This window comes from Dasypus novemcinctus, chromosome 6, assembly GCF_030445035.2.
Source record: "Dasypus novemcinctus isolate mDasNov1 chromosome 6, mDasNov1.1.hap2, whole genome shotgun sequence".
NCBI lineage: Eukaryota > Metazoa > Chordata > Mammalia > Cingulata > Dasypodidae > Dasypus > Dasypus novemcinctus.
Genome location: NC_080678.1, coordinates 134,154,877 through 134,179,233, shown reverse-complemented (window position 1 = coordinate 134,179,233; position 24,357 = coordinate 134,154,877). Strand labels below are relative to the sequence as shown.

Genomic DNA, 24,357 nt, shown 5'->3' with positions numbered 1-24,357 from the left:
GAGCAGGCAGGTGAGTGCCCTGCTGCCTGAGCAGGCAGGTGAGTGCCCCTGCTGCCTGAGCAAGCACCTGAGTGCCCCTGCTGCCTGAGCAGGCAGGTGAGTGCCCTGCTACGTGAACAGGCAGGTGAGCGCCCCTGCTATGGTTGCATCTCCCAAGACTGACCAAGGCTCAGGCTCCATCACCCCCTGGAGCCTAGAGGTGCCCTGGCCTCCTGCCCCACCTGCCATGGGGTGCTCACGGGGAGGCTGTGCATGCTGGGCCAGGCTGCTCCAGTGCCCATGGCCTTTCTAGAGGTGACCAGAATCAAGTGTGCAGCAGGGCAGCAGGAGGACAGAGAGGAGTGCTCCTGGGCTAGGAAGGAGGGGACTTCGAGGGGCTGGAGGCCCATCCCGAGGGCTGCAGGAAGGAGGAGGAGAAAGGGGGGGGCAGAGAAGGAGCAGGTGGGTCCCTGCCCATGGAGCACTCGAGGGAAAGCCTGTGGGGACCATCCCACAAAGGGCTCTCGGCTTGGGGTGGCCTCAGCCTGCCTGGCCTGCCCCAGCCCTCCAGGGAGGGGTGGTGTCCCTGTGACAAAGGAGGAAACTGAGGCTCAGAGGCAGCTGTGCTGGCCACAGCCCCGCAGGCATCGGTCTGTGCCACGCGGCTCTGAGCAGGGTCCCCACTTCTCCCAGGGGCTCAGGCTGAGCCCAAACCGCACCTTCTAGCACAGGTTATGTCTTTTTTAAAAATATTTAATTTTAAAGAAGCTTTATATTACATAAATGCTACATAAAAAATATATAACTAAGGGATTCCCATAAACCTCACCATCTCCCCCTCCCACACTTTCCCACATCAATGACAACCTTCCTTAGTGTGGCACATTTGCTAAAATTGATGAACACATATTGAGGCATTGCTATTAACCATGAACTCTAGTTTACATTACAGTTGACACTCTGTCCTGCACAGTTTCGTAGGTTATGGCAAAATCCATAATGCCCTGTACCCATCATTGCCCTGTCCTGGAGGACAACTCCAATGTCCTGAAATTCCCCTCATGTGACACCTCTTCTTCCCTCCCCCTCCCCTCAGACCCTCTGGTGGCCACTGCCTTTATAGCAATGATAGAAGTTCTTCCATTCCATTCCATTGCTAGAATAATGTCTATAATAGAATAGTAATAAGTCTACTTTAGTCCAGTGTTCATTCCCCAGTCTTGAGGATTTGACGATGGTGATGCAGTTTCTGATTGAGAGGGGCCCTGTTTCCCAGGTGGTAGGTGGATGTTACTCTCTTGCTTGCAGTTGCAGACACTCTCTGCTCCTTGGGATGGGCGTTGTCCATCATCATCTCCTTGTCAGTTGTGCTGGATGAGTCCAATGAGCTGGAGAGTAGGTGCTGCAACTCTGCTGAGATTCAGGACCCAACTGGCACATGGATGGACCAAAGATTTTAAGTCTCTGGAACATACAATTAATAAGTAGAGTGCTAATGATATTTCAAATAAAAGGGACAGAGGAGCCTTGTTTAGGGAAACTATTCAAGAGTCTAAGTCTGTTAAACTGAGGAGCATAGATTCCAGAGTAAGGCCAGCTGATAGGGTGCCTAACTCCTGAGCTGCTCTGTGCTGCTTTTGGTGTTTGGGTGTCTCTAGCTCTTAGGAGCCCTGCTGTTTGAGGCATTGTTTACCGTGGCAGTCAATGGGATCCTGCTGAGCCTGCTGAGATGCGCAGAAGTGTAACCTCTGGAATGATCTTCTGATTCACCTTGAAATCTCTAAGCCATAAAAACTCATTTGTATTGAATATTTCCCCCTTTTGGTCAAGGTCTTTGTCTGCAGGCATTGTTGGTTGGTGTTGGTAATAATCCCTTGGTGCCAGGGGGGCTCATCCACAGACATCATGTCCCATGCTGGGAAAAGGATAGTGTGTTTATATGCTGAGTTTGGCTTTCAGAGAGGCCACATTTCGGCAACATGGAAGCATTCAGGAGGTAACTCTTAGGCAATATATAATGTTAGGCTAAGTTTCAAATTCACAAGGACAGGTCTGTAAGTACGGTCGTCAATATCGAGGGCCTGGCATCACAGTCTCTCCTCCTTCACTAGGCACTGCCCTTGTACTTGGGAGATTCTTGCCATGCTTTTAGAGAATGCAGCAGCACTCCCCAGGATGGGAATTCAATATTCTTGTGGTTACTGTGTGGGTCTTCAACCATCCAGACAGTGAACGCTTGAACATATTCATATGCCTTCAAGGCATGCCCCAGGTGGACCCCTCCCACATTTCTGTAACCTACAGCTTCTTTGAAAATAAAGTGGAAAAAATAAGGTCCTGGGGGAATATACAGGAGAAATTATTACTGTACATACAAGACAACAGACCTTACAGCGATGAAAGACACTGTCTAAAAACTTTTTATATTATGTCAATTTTTAAAGTTTTTTTTTGTATGTTACTTGTTATTTTATTTTTTTTTTTTTTTTTTTTTTTTTTTTTTTAATTTTTTTATTTTTTATTGACTTTGTAATAATATTACATTAAAAATATATATGTGAGGTCCCATTCAACCCCACCCCCCCACCCCCCCTCTCCCCCCCCCCAACAACACTCGTTCCCATCATCATGACACATCCATTGGATTTGGTAAGTACATCTTTGGGCACCTCTGCACCTCATATACATTGGTTCACATCATGGCCTATACTCTCCTCTATTCCATCATGTAGGCCCTGTGAGGATTTACAATGTCCGGTGATTACCTCTGAAGTACCATCCAGGGCAGCTCCATGTCCCGAAGACGCCTCCACCTCTCATCTCTTCCTGCCTTTCCCCATACCCTTTGTCCATTATGTCCACTTTTCCCAATCCAATGCCACCTCTTCTATGTGGACACTGGATTGGTTGTGTCCATTGCACCTTTATGTCAAGAGGAGGCTCAGATTCCACCTGGATGCTGGATGCAATCCTCCCATTTTCAGTTGTAATCACTCTAGGCTCCATGGTGTGGTGGTTGTCCTTCTTCACCTCCATCTTAGCTGAGTGTGGTAAGTCCAATAAATCCGATTGTAGGTGCTGGAGTCTGTTGAGGCTCAGGATCTGGCTATCACATTGTCAGTCCAGAGATTCAAATCCCCTAAATATATCTTAAACCCCAACATTAACTGCACCTCCAGCACATTAGCATGAAAGTCTTATGAAGGGAGATCCCATCTGAGTCCAGATTCATCACACATAAACACCATTTCCAAAGAGGGGCCATCTGCCCTGGTAGTTAACCCCATCGGCCATGACCATAACTCCCATGGGTCTCTTTAGCCCTCAAAGGAACCAATATCTGGGGGTTGTATCTGCTTTATCTGTCTCTCTGACTCTGCTCAGTTGTGCATGAGGGCAAACCTTCTGCCAGCCTCCAGACTCTTTTTTAGAAACTCGTAGCCATATAAACTCATTTCTCCTTTCCATTTCCCCCTTACTTTAGGTCAAACAGCATTTTAAAGTCATGGTATTTTATGTAGACATGGATATTCTGCTGATCCGCATTGAACCTTCCGTATAAGGTCATTTTCCAGTTGCATCATCAGTTGGTAGTTGATAGTGGTCCCTCGTTGCCAGGGAGGCTCATCCCCGGGTGTCATGTCCCACGCTGGGGGGAAGGCATTGCATTTACATGCTGAGTTTGGCTTCGAGACTGGCCACATTTGAGTAACATGAAGGCTGACAGAAGGAAATTCCCAGGCACAAAGTTGCTCTAGGCCTTGTTATTATTTTGGGTTTATCAGCTCACAAGCATAGTCATTAGTATCAGAGGCTCACTGTTGAACCCTCACTCCCTCCCGGTCCCCACCACTGTACCTGGGAGACTGTCGCTGCTCCCCTAGGGACCACGACAGAGCACCACTGGCCTGGAACCCAGTACCCCCCCTACTGTGGTTTTCTTGAGAGTACACAAGGATAAATATAAAACATGTAATATTACACCATAACATATAGGAGATGACAGACTGATAATGTAAACCATAATGTAAAACATAGGATAACTAAAAATGTAAAGAACTGTGTATCCTAAAGTATGCACCATAATGTAAACACAGATGTCACCTTGTTAGAAAGCTAATGTCTCAGACTCTGTACATCACTTTAAGTAAATATGATATGAATAGGGCGTAAGAGTATCACTGTGGAAGGGAAAAGGTTTTCTGGTGGATGTGTGGGAGTGCTGTATATTATATATATACATTGCTGTGGTCTAGGACTCCTGTGAAGAAAAGCTGAATAATTAGGGGGGGGGGGGGAAAAAAAGAAAAAAATAGGATGTGGAAATTTTTTCAAGTCAACATTCTTTATCTAAGTTCTTTATCTAACTTTATCCAAGTTCTTTATCTATCCTTTAAACTCATCGCTATATGCCATTCCCTAGTAAGGGACCATGACATTATATTGGGCTTCAAATTTCGGGGAGTTCTGGATCACAGAGTGTTTCAACAATGGCAATGGAGGGATACTGGTATGGGATACCAATGACAGATGATATATGACTGACAGGGAGCTGTACAGAACATATGTCCAGGGTGCAAGGTAATGTTTGGATATACTCATAGTGGCAACAATTAAAAACCACTTGTTATTTTAAATACTAGTATTATTTCATTTTCTTATTAATCTTATTTGGCTATGTCTTTTTAACTTTCTAGTGTAAAAGGGAGCCGGACCCATGTAGGGTAAGTCCTAAGTGCGTCCTGACTTCCTGTGAGCTCATCTGCCATGCACCGAGCCTCCTGAGGCCCATGGAGGGGTCCGCTCCCACCCCAGGAGCTCCACTGCCTGTGCCAAGAGCCTGCAGAGCAGGAGGAGGGGGGCGCAGGGGTGGGGGGGGTTGGAGGCTGCTAGGGAAGCCAGGTGTCCCCCTTCCAGGCTCCCACCAAAGGGGCAGTGTGGGCAGCCTGTGGGGGGTCTGCCATGGACCCTCCTGAGACAGGTGGGGCACTTGAGCCCCTGCTGGCTGGCAGGATGGTACTTGCCCAGGACTCAGGGAAGCTTCTGGAAAAGGAGCCTCATGTTGCAAGGACCCAGCTCTGGGATCTGCCATGCCCTTTTCTTAATCACGGTCTCCTGGTGGGCAGAGGGGCCTGGCCAGGTCAGCCCTTGGGGCCTGCAGGGCTGAGGGTGGGTGAGGGAGCTTACCTGGCATGGAGCTGCAAGGGGCACCCACCCGGGGGAGCCCAGGGCCGGGTTCAGGGCAGCAGCCGTGGGGCCAGGTGGGCCTGGGGTGGTCGTGCTTTCAAAGCTGGAGCCCGGTGGCTGAGGGGCATCCCCTGCCCATGCGCGGACCCCTGGCTGGCCCAGCACGTGGTGTCTTCATTTGCCAGGGCAGCTCTGACAAATGCCATGCACCAGGTGGCTTGAACCCGGAGGTCACTGTCTCTGGTCTGGAGGCCAGAAGTCCAGCTTTCTCCCGGATCCGCAGGGTTCCAGTGCCAGCCACTGCAGGGCTTGGGGTCCTTGGCTGGCCTCGTGCCTCGGCCACATGGCGCCATCCTTGGTCCCCTCCATCCTCTGCTTTCAGGCTCCTCCCGAGTCACGTTTCCTCCTTCATGAGGCTCCTGGAGTGTACAGAGCCCCCGCTTCTCTTTGACCACCCCTCCAATAGTGACGTCCTGGGCAAGTCCTGTTACAGACGGCTCCCCCCAGAGAGCACGGCTGCAGGCGTGAACCCCTCTCTTCTGGGGCCCTCAATCCAAGCCTCACACAGGGCACAGCCTCAAGGCGAGGCTCTGCCAATGGGGGCATCAGACGAGCGAGGGGACAGGGGAGCTTTGCAGCACTTTGGGGACGAGCCAGATGCCGTCTTGTTTGCCCCAGAGGATGCTCCCTGGAGGCGCGGGCTGTGGATGGAATCCGGGGTCCCTCACTCGATTGTTCCTTATTCACCCCACAAACATCGGCTGAGTGGCAGCACCAGCCCCCCCCACCCCTGTTGTGCCACCCTGGAGCAGGCGCTTTCTCTTCCTACAGACAGTGTGCTGCAGCCCGCCGTGCCCCATGATGATTACCCGCTGCTGTGACTGCCCGGACACTGGGCATGCGAGGCAAATGGAGGTGAGGAGGGCTGGGGCAGGGGAGAGGGTGATGGTTCAGGTGCAGAGGCCCTGCTGGAAGGCTCCACCTGGGGGAGTCCAGGGTCCAGGGCACTTTGCTTCCTCCCTGGGTGCCAGGGGCCAGGGGAGGGCACGAAGCTGGGGGTCAGTGTCCCAGGCACTCCAAGTCGACCGAGCCCAGCTGCCCCTGCCCCACCTGGTTGCTGGGTGCTGGCAGGCAGCCCACATCAGGCAGGTAACCGGTTGCCACCCAGGTTTCCTCAGCTCAGGTGTGGCTCAAGTTTCAAACCCCAGCCAGCAGTGGAGGGTGAAAAACAGCCTGAGCCACAAAGAGGGGTGAATGAGTCAGAGAAATAGAGACGTGCTGAGCAGCCGCTGTTAGCACCTTCTCAATTCTCTGGAGACACCGCAGCTGTGCCCAGCCCAGCAGCAGCCTTTTTGACAGAATGAGGACAAGAGCTGCAGGCTGCGTGGCTGGTGACACAGGGTGCAGGGCTGCAGGGAGGAGGAGCCCCAAGACCCCATCCTTGAGTGACCAGGGCTGGGCCTTGAGTCCTGGGAGCCCAAGTCTCAGCCCTTCACCCCTCCCTGGACACGCTGCTGCCCACCTGGTCGGGAGAGCCCTGCCAGGCCGAGGGTCCTGGGGTGAAAGGGCCACCTGGAGGACAAGAGCCCCAACCTCCTGCTGGCTGGGCCCCTCCGTCCTGCACTTGCGTCTGCTCCATGCTCCTCTGCAGCCCTGGAAAGCACTGGAACAGCCAGCCCTGCCCTTGTCCTGACACAGTGACTTGTTCGGCCTGCTTGGCCCAGACCCGCCCCGCCCTGTGGCTCAGGCCAGCCAGGTGCTGCCCTCCACTGGCCCAGGGCTCCTTCTGGACTGTTCTCTGCCCTTCCCACCCCCATATCAGAACCTGCCCCCGAGCTGGGTACGGGACCTCCCACCTGGCCCCTGCTTGCCCCCTCCTCCTCCACCCCAGCTCAGGCCTCCCTGCAGACTGTGGGCTCCTGCCCAGCTCCCCGCACCCCCCAACTGCCCCCTCAGGGACCTCTCCTGGCTCCTGGTGTAGCCTACCCGACCTGGGAACTTGTCCCCTAAACGAGCCACTGACCCCCCATGCCAAAAGGGTGTCTTGTTCCAGATTCTGACACTTAGCACAGTGACCACCACCCCAGCAGGCACGCAGGCCACCAGGCTCCACTCCCGAGCTCATGCTGATTCTTGGGGCTCAGCGGGGGTGCCTGACCCTCTCTGGACGCGTCGCTCAGCTGTGCCGCATCCTCATGCCATGTCTCCTTTGCAGGGCAAGCTGAACCTCCTGTGTGCCCTGTTGAGTCAGCGCTGCACCCCAGTGCGCCTGGTGCGGCCCCCGTTCCAGTGCATGGTGAGCAGGCACGGTGCTGCACCCGCGGCGGGCCCACGCCCCAGTGCTTTTCCTCATAACGCCTGCCCACAGACAGGGGCCCAGCCCTGGGAAACGGCCTCAGGAGCACGCAGGCCCCAGGGGCCGGCCGTGGCTACCCACATGCTCCTTCCCTGTGGTCTTGGATGGGCGGGGGACTGTCCAGGCTGGAGGCTGAAGGGCCACGGCCAGAGTCAAGGGCAAGGGGCTGCAGAGCAGGGCCGACCGCCAGCTCCAGCACTCCTGGCCCATGAGCCACCTGGGCCTGCAGCCCTGGGGGTCAGCTGGCTGGCTTTATGCCTCCCAGGAAGTGGCTTCCCATGTGGGGGCCTCTGGGTGCAGCCCCCACGGGCTCTTCCAGGTAGCCACGGTCCCCTGGAGTGGGCTCCCCGGCACAGGGGGTAAACGGTAGCACTGCGTGTGCACCTGGAACCAGGGCGGTGCTGTGCCCGTGGTGGACCTCCTGGGCAGCTGCCCTCAGGGGGCCCTACAGTCCTCCCCTCCAGCCCCTCCTCCAGCTCAAGCCTTGGCGCTGTGGTTATGTGCAGTTGTAAAGACCGGGAAGCACGAGCACAGACAGGCTCGTGCCTTGCCCCACCTCACACAGCCACTGCGGGGTGGGGATGGACAGGGACCCAGCAGCCTGGCTCTGGAGCCCAGTGCCCTCCTTGCCCTGCACTGCCTGTGCTCAGGTCAGCACTTGGGATCTCGTGTGGTCATCCTACATCACCTGGCAGCTGTGCCCACGTGGCTGCGGGCCCCCTAACCCAGCCTGCTGTCCACCCTGTGCGGCCTCCCCCGTCATGCTTTGTGCAGGTGGGGCAGGGGCCCTGGAGGTGCCCAGCCCTTGATCGCCATGTCTGTGGCTCCGGTGGTGCTCCAGGACTGCTCTGGGCTGGGGCACAGGCTCACTCTGGGCACAGGCCAAGGCCCTGAAGGTCACTCACCTGGCGTCCTCACCTGGGCACAGGGAGGCAGCTGCCCACCCCTGGCTGGCCCTCACCCCTGGCCTGGCTGCCTCCTCTGCACCTCCCAGGTGTGGAGACAGAGGCTCCGCCTCAGCGAAGGGCGGGGTGCTGCAGGGGGCAGTTCCTCTCCCCGCAGAGCCCCTGGCGGGCCTGCATCTGGCCATCAGGTGGACCCTGGGAACACCTGGAAAGCATGTTTCTGTAGTGGACTGGGCTGTACGTGCAAGGCTCTCGTGGGCACTGGTGTCTTGATTTCCACACCATGTCCCAGCAGACTCCTTCTCCACGGGAATCTGCCTGTGTTTGTGGGCCTTGGTTGGAGCATGTTGGGGTGGGTCTCAGACTGCACGGGTGCCCAAGGGGCAGCTGAGTCTTGTTCTTCTCATCATGCCCGTGATGGAGCTGGAGCAAAGGGGGCACAGACGTAGGGCTGGGGAAATCCTAACGTGACAGTGTCCTCCCACCAGCAATCTTTAGAAACGTCTCTGCTCGTGCCTCTGGACTGTGATGGCACCTGGCTCCCCTCCCTCCCACTTTCCCAGGAGATCCAGAAACAGGGTCCAAGCCCCAGAGCCCTGGACGCTGAGGCTCCCTATCAGCTCTACCGGTCCCTTCAGGAAAGGTCCTGAGCTGCGCAGTAGTGAGCTGAGGAGACGTAATGGTAGTTGGCTTCACGTGGCAATCGCTGATGGCTAGAGAGGAAGGAGAGCTGCCCCTCCCAACCTCACATCCCTTCACCCCCTCATGCCCATGCCACGGACTCAGGATCCGTGCAGCCCCCAGAGGGCTCCTCTCCTGGGTGGAGGTGTCCAGTCGCTTACATCTGCCCCTCTATCAGCACCTGTTCAGATCATTCCAGGGTGCCCCTGCAGCCCCAGGATGGGCATGATTGGGGCAAGAGACTGCAAGTGTCCCGTAGACCATGCCCTGAAGGAAAGCAGAGGGACCTGCAGCCCTTGGGGAGCACCAGCCCCAGAATCAGTTGCTCATGTTCTAGAATAAATGAGCAGAAATAAAGGAGCGAGAAACAAAGATAAATATTCCATTCTATGCCCAACAGCGACAAAACCCAAAGTTCCTGTAATTAAGTAGAACTCGATGGATGTTATCCCAGGGTGGCATGCTCTGGGTGAAGGGAGAGGCAGCGAGTCTAGAGAGAGTGGGAAATCAACATGATCTTCATCAGCCCAGTGGTCAAGGTGCTCGTGATGATACTTAGTGTTGGCGCAGAGAGAGGGTGGGGGACGGACACCTGCCTGCCCTGCAGGCGTCAGTGTGGACAGGATCGGCTTTCTGAAGCACTTATCATCCTATGCCTGGGCCTGTAGATGCAGCACTCTCTGTGGATGGAGGGATAGATGGATGAATGGGAGGATGGATGGATGGGTTGATGGGTGGATGGGAAGGTGGAAGAGTGGGTGGATGGATGGATGGGAGAATGGATAATGGATGGATGGGTGGGTAGATGGAGGTGTGATGGATGGATGAATGAGCATTTATGGTTGGACAAGGGCCTGCAATGATACTTTTGGTCATTTCTCTGACACCAAGAGGCATGTTTGGATCCAGCATGTATGAAGGCACAGAAAGCCTCTTTGGGGGACAATTGTGGAAGGATGGAAGGGGTCCCTGTAACATTTCCAGGGGTGACCATAGGAAGAACTTTGTTTAACCAGTTACTACTTGTGTAAACTTGGCCTAGTTTCTTAACCTCTCAAAGCCTCACTTTTCTCATCTGAAAAACAGGGAAAAATAATAAAACTCCCTTCTGCTGCAAAATACAAAGGCCACACACCAACCAGGCCCGGGCGGGAGCCCCTCCCCAGCCCAAGAGTCGCAGTCCCCAGGCCAGATGAGTAGAGGGTCTCGTGGCTCAGGGTCAGTGCTGGGGGAGAAGTGCTGTGATTGCAGGTAGGATTGGGAAGTCCCAGGAGGCACAGGCATTTTATTTTATTTTTTCATTGATTGAAATACATCACTCATACATAAACATACATAAACAATAAATGTATAATAGTTGTGAACTTACAAAACAAGCATATATGACATCAAACAAACATATATAACATCTCGCCCTACCACCAATAACTTGCATTGTTTTTAAACCTTTTCAACTAATGATTAAAGAGCATTGTCAAAATATTACTATTAAGCGAAGTATTTTTCCCCTAACCAATCTGATTATTATCTTTATATTATTTATATATGAACATACATAAACAATTAAGTGTATAGTAAAAGTTGTGAACTTACAAAGCAAACGTGCATGACATCATACAGGGGTCCCATACATCAACCCTCCACCAACACCTTGCATTTTATGAGATGTTTGTTACAAACTATGAAAGAACACTGTCAAAATCTCACTACCAATTATAGTTACTATCTTACACTTGGTGTGTTTTTCTCCCAACCCACCCTATTATTATTTTTTTAAATGTATTTTTTTGTGACAGAAGTTGTAAACCTATAACACAATCATGCACATGTGCAGAATTCCCAAACAAAGCACCCCTCCATCAATACACCACAATGTGGTGTGTCATTTGCAACAGATAAAATAATATCATCTGATTACTGCCATGTCCATACTGTTCATTTGGCTCACATTTCCCACACTGCCTCAGAACCAACACAGTACGTCTTTTGCATAGATGCAAGAATATCGTGTTGTTACTACTAACCACAGTCCATAGGTCACTACAGCCATACCTTTCCCATGCTTCTCCACATTCCCATCGCCCTGCAGTACTGATAGACATTTGTTCTAGCTAACAAAGGACACTCTTGAATCTGTACCATCAACAGCAGTTCTCATCCACCTCTTGGTTTACTGTGCTACCCAGTTCCTAGATTATTCTCAAGCATTCTGTCAGTGGCATTTACATAACTAGACTACCATTTTCAGTCACATCCCCATTTATAAACTAGCTGTTACTCACTGTGTGTTACCATCCACTCTATACATTTCCACGATTTTACAGTAAAGCTAATTAAAACTTCTACATACATTAAACATCAGTAGTCCACTCAGTTCTTCTCTTATCTTCTTTAAGAATCCACCACCTACCACCAGGTCTTGTACTACATTCAGCTCACAATAGGTTGGCTTGAAGGGAAGGCAACACAGAAATAAAGGTAGAGACACAAGAGGGGAGAGAAACCTGAGACCAGGGGACTCACAGCTTCTAGAACTGAGAGCCTCAACCCTGGTTTTCCCATTGCATTTACTGGGAAACTACCAAGCAGTTGTTTGCTATCTGAACTACAACAACATTTACAAAAACAGGAAACAACTGCAACATCTAACAACAGCTACATTTAACAGGTGTAACATTTACAGTAACAAACAGGTAAGCCAGTTTTCCACAACAGTCTTGAAGATATTTTCCAATAATTTCTTCCAGAAGTTTCATGGTTCTTGCTTTTAGTTTTAGTTTTTTGATCCATTTTGAGTATGTGTCTTGGAGTTGGTCTATTTGGATTTTTTCAGATGGTAGTTTGTTGTGCTTCTTGGACAGGGATATCTATGTCCTTCAATAGGGTTGGGAAATTTTCTACCATTATTTCTTTAAATATTCCTTCTGAATCTCTGGACTGACCATGTGATAGCCAGGCCCAACAGACTTGCAAGTCCTATAGTCTGGTTTATTGGACTTACCCCACTCAGCGAACATGGAGGTGAAAAAGGTCAGCCACCACACCAGGGAGCCAAGAGTGCCTATAACTGAAAGTAAGGATTGCATCCACATCCATGTGGAATCTAAGCCCCCTCTTGATATAGATGTGGAGTGGACACAACCATTCTAAGGTCCAGAGGATGGAGGAATAGAGTATGAATTAGAGTGGACTTACTGATATTCTATTCATGAACTATTGTGATTAGTAGTAATCGAAGAAAATGTGGCATTGGTGTGGAGAAATTGGCCATGGTGGCTGCTAGGGGTAGGGAGTGGAAGGAAGAGATGTGATGTGGGGGTGTTTTTGTGACTTGGAGTTGTCCTGGGTGGTGCTGCAGGGACAGTTACCAGACATTGTATGTCCTCCCATGGCCCACTGGGTGGACTGTGGGAGAGTGTGGGCTATGGTGTGGACCATTGACCATGAGGTGCAGTGGTGCTCAGAGATGTATTCACCAAATGCAATAAATGATGGAGGGGGTTGTGGTTATGGGGGGGAGGAGTGGGGTGAGGGGGGTGAGGGGTATATGGGGGCCTCATATTTTTTTACTGTAACATTAAAAAAACAAATAAAGACCAAAAAAAGTTAAAAAAAATTCCTTCTGCCCCTTTTCCCTTCTCTTCTCCTGCTGGGACATCCAGGACACGTATGTTTGCATGCCTTTTGCTGTCATTTAGTTCCCTGAGACCTTGTTCAATTTTTTCCATTCTTTTCTTCATCTCCTCTTTTGCATGTTCACTTTCAGAGGCCATTTCTTCAAGCTCACCAATCCTTTCTTTTGCCTCCTCAAATCTGCTATTATATGATTCCAATCTTTTTTAAATTTTATTGATGGCGCCTTTCATTCCCATAAGGTCTGCTAATTTTCTATGTATGCTTTCAAATTCTTCTTTGTACTCATCTTAATATCCTTAATCTCTTTAGCCATCTCATTGAATTTATTAAGATTTGTTTGAACATCTACGATTAGTTGTCTCAACTCCTTTATGTCATCTGGAGGCTTATCTTGTTCCTTTACCTGGGACATAGCTTCCTGTTTCTTGGTGTGGATTGTAATTTTTTTGTCGGTGTCTTTGCATCTAGCTTACTAGGGTATTTTTTCTGGGTGCAGTTTTTCTCTCTAGTTTAGGGCTTCCTGCCCTTTCTCCCTTGCTGGTTATGCAGTAGGAGCCAAACATGTAGTTGGTCCTGTAAGCTGTGGAGGCTCAAGCTGCCTCATTGCACCAGGGACCAATGAAGCTTCTTCCAACTTTCTCCTTTGCCAGGGACAGGGACAGAGTCACAGCTGTGTGGAGTAATCCACATGCAGGTCTAGACAGTAGTTGCCCAGAGAGACTGATGGAGCTTCACATCCCTTTCTCCCCTACCTGGGGCAGGGATGGAGCTGCAGGTGTGGTCAGCAATCTCTGCAGTGCAGGTCTAAGATGACTGCAGTTGCCCTGGTAGTCTGATTTTCAGTCTATGCCAGCCAGAGTTCCCTGCTGTTGCCTGTCTAGGCTGGTGCAGGGCTCCTCAGCCTCCTCCCTGCCAGAGGTGGGGCTGAAGCCTAGGCAGGCTGCAGGCTGATCTATGTGAAAGAAACTGTCAGCCCAGCTTCCCCTCAGGCTGGGGGTGGAGTCAGAATGGTGGCTGCTGGCCTCTTTCTGACTTGGGCTGGTTCTCACCCCAGCTGTTCCCAGGGTTATCTCTTAGCCAGCCAAGTCTCCCAATCAGTAGCTGAAATCAGCAGCCAACTGTCTCCTCCTCCCCTGTCTCAGAAATGAAGCCTCCAATTCCCGTCACAGAACAGCTCCTGGGGTGGCTTGCACCACCAGAGTAGGATCATCACCAGTGTCCGTGGTTTGGCCGGTAATTTCCCAGAGAGGCTGGCACAGGTCCCTGCAGCTTCCTCCCTGCTGGAGGTGGCTCTGGGGCCAAGGCTGGAGCTGCCATCTTACCTGGAGTGAAAGAAGCCGGTCCCCACCAGCACTGGGATCCTCAGTCTGCCCCACTTCCCCTCGTGCCAGGCGTGGAGTTAAGATGGCAGCTACTGGCCTCTTTCTGACCTGGACAGGCTCAAACCTTAGCTGTTCTCAGCATTATACTGTAGCCCACTGAGTTTACCCATCAGTAGCTGAAGTTGGTGCCCACCCATCTCTTCCTCCCCTTTTTGGGGAAGTGGAGCTTTCAATTCCAGCCGCGGAACAGCTCCCGAGGTGGCTTGTGCCTCCAGTGGAGGATGGGCACTGGCCTCCGGGGCATGGAGCCTGTACTTATGAGTCTTCTCTGCAGACGGGCAGTCTCCTCCTTCCACTCCTTCAAGGATGTGGCAGGATACCCTTCTGGTCTCCTGGAGCCCCCAAACAGGATCTTCAGCTAGCTCCAGAGAGCTCTGGGTGTTTGCTAACTGTCCTGTAGCAGGAGCCGACTCTAGGAGCTCCTTACTCTGCTGTCATCTTGCTGGTTTACCTGGCGCAGTCATTTTTGATGGAAATGAGACTTTGTGGAGGAGGTAAAGTTTGGGTTATCTTTTAAAAGATGAGTAGATGAGAAAAAAAAGGGCTTTCCAAAGAGAAGAAGAGTGTATATAAAAGCTTAGAGATGGGGAGAGCTTAGTGAATGTAAGATTTGGCCACATCCTGAGTCCCCTGAGCAGGCTGCCCCGGTCCCTGCCACAGCGGGGTTGCTGCAGGTCAGCACAGGCACCACGGGGCCAATGAGTGACCCCAGCCAGGGGACAGCAGGTCTCTGACCCAGGAGGCGTCCACCCAGCAGCAGCATGTCCGCGTGCTGGAAGGTTCTCCGAGTGCTCCTGGGCAGATCGTGGCCCCTGAATCCAATACCCACTGTGTCCCAGGTTGGGGGTCAGGCCCCGTGTCTTGCGGAGGAAAGCTTTGAGCTTCCTGAGGTGCCAGGCCCCTCCTCGACCCCAGATGCACGGGGCTGGCTTCCACCTGCCTTCTGTGTCCTCCACCGTCCCTCGTGCGTGAGGTTCTGAGGTGACCCCACCACACAGGACAGGCCCTGGTGTGTGCTCGGGGTGTGGGGAGGGACGCATGAAGTCAGCAGGGCCTGGGGACCTCACGTGGTTCCAGTGGCCTTTCCTGGGTGGCTTGGAGGCTGTGACATGACCGTTTCCTGGGGCCACTGCTTGGCTGTCCTGGGTGGTGTCTTAGCTTCCTCCAGCTGTCGTGGAAGTTTCCTGAGCTCCATGGCTTCGGGCACGCACACTGGCCCATCCTCCATCCACAGGCTGGAGGGGCTCTCCAGGCCCCTTGGCCTCACCTGGTGATGTGCACAGCTCTGCAGGCCCCTCGAGGACCTGGGCGCCCTGGGCTCGCTTTCCAGCAGCCGGGGGGGGCCACATGGCCAAGAGCAGGCTGTCTTGACATCAGGCGCCTGGCTCGGAGTGGGGCACGGGCAGGCCCTCGTGGAAGGCCAGGCAGACACGGGTGTGCCAGCGAGCTGGAGGACTGCGGCCCCGGGCCTGAGCCGAGGGGGGTGGGCGAGCACCCGCCGGGGCCCTGCTGGGCCTGTCCTGCTGAGGCTGGCCTCTGGGGCACTGGGGGTGCTGGGCTCTAAAGGCAGACACCAGGGTCTTGGGGTGCTGCCCGCTGGAGGCGAGCAGGGGTCCCAGAAGGCCGGGGGTCTCCCTTCTCCCAGGGGGCTGCCCGAAGGTGCGGGGAGACCCTTCCTCACTGGAATGAGGGAGGGGCCAATGTGCTCTGGTCACTTGCGGGGACCTTGAGTGGAGGGTGGGGGTCCTCGGCAAGCCCGGGAGGGAGGGGCAGGGAGGACAGCAGCGCCGGGGCGGCGAGTGCCGCAGACAGACGCAGGGTCTGCACGGGCTTCCTCGCACAGGGGGTGGGGCAGACCCTCTGCCTTCAGGGGCCCCTGCAGCCCCCAGCCTCAAGTCCCGCAGTGGCCCAGGGCCCTGGGGAGGGGTCCTCCTTCAGCAGACACTCGCCAGGGCCCAAACCAGGCAACGCTGTGGCCCCAGGGGGAGTCAATGCTGTGGCCCAAGGGAGTCGGGCCACAGGGAGAGGCCAAGGTCAGAGGTCAGGCCTGGGGAGGGTGGGGGGACCCCTACAGAGGAGGTGACAGCCGAACCTTGTCGCCAAGTGGAGTGGAGGCTGGAGGCCAGCACTCAGGGAAAGGTCCACCGATGGGTGCAGGTGTCCTGAGCCCAGCCCACCGCGCCAAGGAAACTGCAGCCTCCGCTCCCAGGTCGGATGACCTTCCTGTGACCTTCTCTCTCTTCTCTGACCTACAGGGGAGGTGCCTCACCTTTGCCCCAGTGAGAGCCCCATGCATGCCGGTGGTCTGCAACCCAGCCCTGTGCGCCCCACCCTGCCGCGAGGGGGCCCCTGTTGCGGTGTGCCCGCAGTACTGCCATCCCCCCACTGCATACCCCCATCCCTGCTCCCGGGCTCTGGCCGCCTGCCCTCCACGAGCCCTGCCTGCAAAGCCTCATCACTAAAGCATCAAAGGGCCAGGATTGTTGACTTGATGAGGTGGACATATAGTTTTGGTTTTACAATTAAAAGATGTTGGCATTTGTTGCTGATGATTAAAAGAGTTTATTAGATGGTGAGTTTCTGTCCTCTCCGAAACGCATTTTTGCTCCACCTGCTAGAATAACGCATCCTGGGGCCCCGTGGGGGATGACATTGATTGTGCCTCTCACAGCACCTCGTCTTCATCCATCCGCCAAACTCTGCTCCATGAAAAAGCCCAAAGAGCCTCTTTCATGTGAATCCAGTCCTAACTTCATGCAAAGAGAAGCCTTTGAATTTCTCCTCTCCTTTCTCCATGTCCCTGGTCTCCCACTTTGGAGTCCCGCATTCTGAACGTGTCATAGAAGGTGGGGAGGAGCCCCCAGGGTCACTAGCTGGAAGCACGACTTCTCCGTCCAGGTGCCCCGAACTGTGCCCAAGCCCAGAAGGATTCCACTGAACTGTGTCCTCTCCACTAGAGAAGAAAATTGAGTCCCCATCTGGGTCCATCTGCCCCTGTTGGAGAATCCACACCCAAGAAGGATGAGTTTTAGTGAGCAGCGTCCTCCCACCAGGCGCAGCCCACGGTCTCTCCGTGTCTGTGAAATTGCCAGGCCCCCGGGCCCCCAGAACCCAGCGTGGCGTCCCTGAGCCCCTCAGGAGGGTCTGCAAGGGCAGCTGTGACTGAGGGTGCCCAGGCATCCTCTATTATATTATTTTTTCATTTAAAAATTTTATTGAAATATATCATTCATACATGAACATACATAAATAATAGGTATGTAGTAAAAGTTGTGCACTTACAACACATCATACTGGGCTCCCACACATCACCCCACCACTAATCCTTGCATTGTTGTGAAGCATAGCAAACTATAACAGAGCATCATCAAAGTATTACTCCTAACTACAGTCCATATCTTACATTTGGTGTATTTTTCCCCAACCCACCCTATTATGTTTTTTATTCATAAACCTTACAATTTATCTAAAGTGTAAAATCCATTGGTATAATCAAGAATTGGGTATTCATCATTTCTATCAATTTTAGAGCATTTTCATTATTTAAAAAAAAAGCAAACCACTGTCATACCTATATATTAGCAATTCTGATGACAAATTCTCTTATGTGCTCTCACCATTTCTATTCATTTCCAAACATTTACAAACTACTTTTTGCCATTTCTGCTCAGATTAAACCCAGCTTTCCATTCCCTAACTACACTTTCTTCTTTGGTGACATGTCCTAGTTAGCCATTCTTTATTTTTTTTTTTTAAGATTTATTTATTTATTTGTTCCCCTGGCGCCCCCCCCCCACCCTGGTTGTCTGTTCTCTATTTGCTGTGTCTTCTTTGTCTGCTTCTGTTGTCAGCAGCACAAGAACCTGTTTCTTTTCATTGCTTCATCTTGCTGTGTCTGCTCTCCGTGTTTGTGGCACCATTCCTGAGCAGACTGCACTTTCTTTAACCCTGGGTGGCTCTCCTTACGGGGTGCACTCCTTGTGCATGGGGCTTCCCTATGCGGGGGACACCCCTGCGTGGCAGGGCACTCCTTGCGTGTATCAGCACTGTGCATGGGCCAGCTCCACATGGGTCAAGGAGGCCTGGGGTTTGAACCGCAGACCTCCCATGTGGTAGACAGTTGCCCTAACCACTGGGCCAAGTCCGTTTCCCAGCCAATCTTTATTGATCTTACTAGTTAGGAAACTAAACTCTCCACCTCAGTCCTGTCTTCTTGAAACTTTCAATTGAGAGTAAGGCAAGAACAGGTTCTGGTGTTTAATCAATACTGATTGAAAGTAATAACCATAATATCACCCATGTTTAAAAAAAATTCCTGGAGGGGCCCGTTTCTGTGTATGCGGGTTGCGTGTGCAGGCTTACCCTGGGACAAATAACCACTGACCTTCAAAGCCTTCCTGTCTGGCGTTGCTGCTGCTTGAGGGAGCCCCCTCTCCCCCTCCTGCCCCTCGCCCTCCTGTGCAGCCGAGTCCCCCGTCTGTCCAGCCAGCTCCCAGGACGGGCTTGGGGAGAGCATTTCCCACTCACCTCCCAGGCCGTCTCTGTGCCAGCAAATCCTCTCCCAGGCTGGTGGTAAGAAGGTTGTTCCTGTGACAAAATGCCGCATAAGGCGAGACCGAGCAATGGGCCAACTCAGAGCCAGGAGCGAGGGAGAGGGGCTTAAAGCCCTGGGGAGGGGCTCAGCAGTCAGTTTAGGCCCCATTTGGAGACTCGATCCCAGATCAACTGTGCAAGCGGCTTCCCCACACCGCGCTTCCTGGCTTTCTCTGCAGGACGTGAAGCCTGACTCAGTCAACTCTTTTTTCTGTTTTCTTTTTATTTGTTTCACAAAGACTAAGAGCTTCTGGTTGTATAAATAAGAGAATGCTAATGAGGAGGAACAGGACATTGCACTGCCGGCTGTTGGGGACACTCATTCCGAGGACCTGGCTAGCACGTCCTCCACCCCAGGGGCAGGAGGGGCCACAGGGTCCTGACGTCATATGGGTAGGAGGGAGCTACACCCCTGAGTGTGGTGACCCGCTGGCTGGAGGCCCCAGCAGGCCACGTGCCAGGTGATCCAGGCAGCCCTGACCACTGCAGGGGAGGGCGTGGCAGGACCCTCTGGACTTTGACACCAGCCTGGGGAGGGGGAGTCCCCATGGTGAGAGGGGGGCTTCAGGAGCTCGCAAGGCTGCAATCTTTTTTTTCAAAATTAATATAGTTTTTTATTATTTTTTTTAAATGTTACATTAAAAAATGTAAGAGTTTCCCATATGCTCCCCCACCCCACTCCTCCCACATCAACAACCTCTTTAATCATCGTGGCACATTCATCGCACTTTGTGAATACATTTTGGAGCACTGCTGCCCCGCATGGGTAATGGTTTACGTTGTAGTCACACTCTCCCCCACCCATTCAGTGGGTTACGGCAGGATATATAATGTCTGGCATCCACCCCTGCAATGTTGTTCAGGACAACTCCAAGTCCCGAAAATGGCCCGCATCACTATTGCCTAACATGGAAGCTTCCAGGGACCCAAGAAACCTGCACAACTCTCCACAGGCCACTTCCAGAAGCCCCCAGCCTGCGGTGTCCCTCAGTGCCTCTGCCCAAGGGGCTGTTTTCATGGAAACATCAAAGCTGCGCTGCGGACAGCACAGGCCTGACCCGCCTCAGGCTGTGCAGAGGCAGAGACCCCAGAGCAGAGGACAGGGCTGAGGGGGTGGGGCCTGGGGCTGGGTTGGAGCCACGGGGGGTGGAGCCGCAGGGGGGGGCCATGGTGGGCAGCCAGGCCCAGGGCTCCAGCAGCTGGAAAGCCTTGGGAACCAGCAGAGTTTCCTCCTGCAGGCTCCTGCCCTCTGGGTGCTGCCCGCACCCCCCACAGCCCCTGCATGGAGGACTGAGGGGCTCCCAGGGAGCTGCCCAGTGCCCTTACTGGTCAGGGTCCCTCCTGGCCACCCACTTGTCACGTGACTCCAACAGAGCTGCTGTCAGGGCCCAGGCAGGGGGAGGGGCAGTTAGGAGGCAGCCCCGGGGCTGTCAGCACACCCAGAGTTGTCTCCACATGTTGGGGAGCCTCTGCCTCTGTCCTCACGGGAGGCCTTGGCATCAGGAAACCGAGAAGGGACGAGGCTGGAGAGGCTGGGGTGCAGGGCCCTGCCCCGGGTGGGCCGTGCTGGAGGCTGTCTCAGATGCGGCTGAGCCAGGGGTGCAGGGCCTTCCTGCCTCAGCACCAGGCGCCCAGGTGGGGCTGGGGGTCGGGAGGCCCGTGTGAGGTGCAGACGGCTCCCAAATGGCGCTCGTAGCTTACATTCATCTCCTTGCCCAATGGCATGCCCTGGCTTCCAGGTGGACAGCTGAGGGGGCTGTGAGCAAGTGGGGAGGGTTCTGGGTGAGAGAAGCGAGCCCTGAGAAAGGCCCTCTTGTGTGGGAAAAGCCTTCAGAACCTTCTGGATGTGGAGACGTTCGGACCCCAGAAACAAGGAGAGAGGAGCCTGTCCCTCACCGGGTGAGCCCCGGTGACAGGGGAGTCAGGGGAGCAGACCGAGGGCCTCCCAGAGGCCGACCGGGAAGGGAAGGCGACAGGAGCGGGGAGGCTGGCGGCGTGCGCCCCTCCTCACAGAGCCAGCGGGGGGCCGAAGGGGCCTTGACCGGCACCTCCCACCGGATCCTCACAGCAGTCTTGGGCGTGCCGGGACAATTCCGAAGTCGCTATGTGCAGGTGTGATTTCCAAATTGGGTGTTATCAAGGTCTTCTCATAGGGTTTATGCACCCTCTTAATTCTGTGTGCGTCTTTGCCAGGCTCTGTTGCAGGTTCTGTGTGGAAACTGGGTCCATTTTATGCACATTTTACGTGTGTGGGTGAACGCGTACCAGCAAGCGCGTGTATCCCCGCGCCCTGTTTCCGCATGGGTCGCTCTGCTGGGATCTAGAGGCCCTGGGGGCCACCCCCGAGGTGCCTAAAGGATGCACAGCCTGCAGGCCGAGGTCTTGCCCCGCCCTCGTGTGGTCCCCGCGAGTTCCTGTCCCCTGACCTGGGCAGGGCTGGCATCAGCCTCCCTCTGCCACTTCTCGCAGGGCACTCGGTGCCTGAGCACCGGCTCTGAGGGCGTGGAAAGGAGCCAGCCCTGCACCAACGCCTCGGCTTAATGATTACAGGGACGTGACCCAGCCAGTCCTGGGAGCATCAAACCAGGATGGGATGAGGTCACTCACCCACTACAAGGCTGGGCTCTGAGCCGTGGTCCCTGGGCTAATGCCCTTCTCGGGCAGATGAGGGCCAGGCAGGGCCAGGGGGAGGTTTGAGTCTCAGCTCCCTGTGGGAGGAGCAGTCATAACAGCCCTGGCCTCGGGCAGGAGCCCTGCGTGGTCAGGAAGGCCATGCTCTCCAAGAGGGGACAGAGAACAGAGCAGGGATCCCTGAGCTGAGAACTTGCTGCATCACAGTCTTGGGGGCACATTAGGGAGCTGGCGGTTCCAGCAGGGCCTGGCAGGAGCCTCTCCTGGGCTGGGCTCCTCCCAGCCTTCCATGTGGGGGAGAACACATATTCCAGCCAATATTTTAAGTGACAGGTGGGAGGGATTGCTAATACTACATTATAAGGTACCTTAACTACCTGTGAGGACATAGTGTTATTTGAAGGTGGATTTGAAAATTCCTATTTCAAGCTTTAAAGAAACTAGTAAAATAATTTTAAAAGAAATATATTTCTTATGCTAGGAGAGGAGAGAAAATGGAATCATAAAATGCTTACTCAAAACCACAGAAGGCATAAAAAGAAAGAAAAAGATGTTAATGGGGAAAAGTGGTGGGGGAGGAGGTAGGGTATATGGGAATCTATATTTTCAATGTAGTCTAGAGCTTCTTTAAAAGAAATTTTAAAAAAAGAAGTAAAAGAAAGAACAAGGACAACAGATAGAAAATAGTTACAAAATGATATCTATTAATCCAAGCATGTCAATTGCTTTAAATGTGAATGGTGTAAATACAGCAATTTAAAAACAGACTATCAGCGTGGATTAAAAAAATAAAAAGATGACCCAACTCTTTGTTGTCTGAAGAAACCCATTTTAAATATAAAGACAAACATGAATTAAAAGTAAAAAGGATGGGAAAAGATGCACCACACAAACACTAATCAAATAGAAAGCTTTAATAATTCTGTTAACTTCAGACAAAGCAGATTTCACAGTAAGGAAAATATCAGGGATAAAGAGTGGCATTACATAATGAAAAGGTGGGCAGATTTTTCAAGACACAACAATCCTGAATGTATTTGTGCCTAACAATAAAGCAACAAATACGTGAAGCAAAAAGGGTAGAACTGCAAGGAGAAAAGACAAATCTCTCTGGAGACTTCAGTGCCCCTGTATCAGTTACAGACAGATCCAGTAGGCAGAAAATCCAGAAGAATACATTTGACATGAACAGCAACAATCAACTAGATTTAGTTGACACTGATGGAATTCTTCCTCCAAAAACAACAGGATACACATTCTTCTCAAGCACCCAGTGAACACTCACAAAGATAGCCCAAACCCTGATCCATAAAACACATGAACAAATTTAAAAGAATAGAAGTAAGACAAAGTATGCTCTCAGATCACAGTGCAATTAAAGTAAAAATCAGTAACAGAAAGACCACTAGAAAATCCCAAAATATTTGAGGATTAAACAACACATTTCTAAAAAAACCCATGTGTCAAAGAAGACATCTCAAAGGAAATATAAAATTCGTCTCAAATATCAGGGCTACCTGCCAGATATTAAAGCTGTTTCACTGGATGGAACGTGAGAGAGTCTGGGCTATGATGTGGACCATTGACTATGGGGTGCAGTGATGCTCAGAGATGAACTTACCAGGTGCAATGGATGTATCACGATGATGGGAGAGAGTGTTGCTGTGGGAGGAGTGGGGGGCGGGGGCGGTGGGGTTGAATGGAACCTCATATATTTTTTAAATGTAATTAAAAAAATAATAATAATAAATAAATATTTTTAAAAAATTAAAAAAAAAAAGCTGTTTTCTTCTTAGCCTTGCTATCACTTCAATGGATAATTTATAAAATCTTGGCAGAATCAGGAGATGTATTCAATTATATATAATATTTCCACTTAGGCCAAATGCATTCCTGATAGTCCTTTAATTAGATACCTCCCAGCAATTGGATACTTATATATGGTGATACATTATAGAAGCTTTACCTAGGCCTTTGGGACCATAGATTTTCTCTTAGAAATATTGAATATCTGTCTCCCTTCATATAATTTTTTTAAAGCATATAGGTTAAAGGTTTGGATGCCCCACTAGTCCAGAAAATATATCCATTTAGTTTGAAAAAGCAACATTTTTTTTCTCCAAACAGTAGATTTAGAATACGAAGGCCAACATGAATTTTTAAATAAGGAGATCCAACTTAAACATTTTATTCAACCATATCTCTTAAATTTACAAATTTGAATACTGTTATGGATAAATTATATTTGCACATACTGCATAATAGGAAACATACAGAAATACTACCTTAAGTTTGTTTCTTTTTCTGTAGATACCTAGAAATGTGTTACCTTAAGTCTAATTCATGGCTTCAGAAAAGAGCATTTTGCCTTTGCTTGTCTTGCATTATGAGCCAATCTCCTCTAATAGATTTATCACCATTGGCAGTACTGATCATTAGAATTTTAACTGGATGGCAAAGTTTAAGTAACTCTTGCTTAATTGTATTTCTTCTAAGACTCACTCAAATATCAAATCAAATTTACTTAACTTATGATTGAAGCATTTCTATCAATTTCAGACATAACACTTTCTGGCATGTTTGAAACAAATCATTCCCCAAAATATACCACTCTATGAATATAAGAAAATAGGGCACTCTCAAATACCAGGCATATTAAATTCTGAGTCTATTTAAGATTGGTTTATACTGTGAGGGAAAAAACATGTCTGCTTTCAGGAGGAAAAATGGCTTCATTCAAACAAATTATCCAAAATTTCCTCCTGATGATGGTGCAGCTATCAAAATAAACATCATCACACTTGGCACATGTGCAATAGAATGAAGTCAGAGATACCAGTCAAGGTCTTAGTTTTCCTTCTCTGCAAAAAAAATATGATGAAATGCATCCATGTTCCTAAGCTGCCAACTTTCAAATCACTGGTATCTTTTTATACCAAAAATATATTCAACTCCCACCCCAGTGCAGAGAATATCATGAACATTTCATGTATAATATATCAGTAAT

At 51.5% G+C, this 24,357-nt stretch overlaps 1 protein-coding gene and 1 long non-coding RNA gene across 2 annotated transcripts in view; both read left to right on the top strand.

Annotated features, from left to right (window-relative positions):
* LOC131278959 (anthrax toxin receptor 2-like) overlaps positions 1 to 7,176 on the top strand; it is a 63,108-nt gene extending 55,932 nt beyond the window's left edge. The window contains exons 14-17 of the mRNA XM_058299590.1: positions 4,677 to 4,703; positions 5,998 to 6,081; positions 6,914 to 7,006; positions 7,123 to 7,176. Coding sequence (XP_058155573.1) covers positions 4,677 to 4,703; positions 5,998 to 6,081; positions 6,914 to 7,006; positions 7,123 to 7,176 — 258 coding nt within the window. The remainder of the gene's footprint in view (positions 1 to 4,676; positions 4,704 to 5,997; positions 6,082 to 6,913; positions 7,007 to 7,122) is intronic.
* A 247-nt stretch (positions 7,177 to 7,423) lies between these two features.
* Positions 7,424 to 16,702, top strand: LOC131279041 (uncharacterized). Its single transcript, XR_009186386.1, has 2 exons — positions 7,424 to 7,462; positions 16,382 to 16,702. It is a non-coding gene; the product is annotated as an uncharacterized lncRNA (long non-coding RNA).
* The last annotated feature ends 7,655 nt before the right edge of the window (positions 16,703 to 24,357 follow it).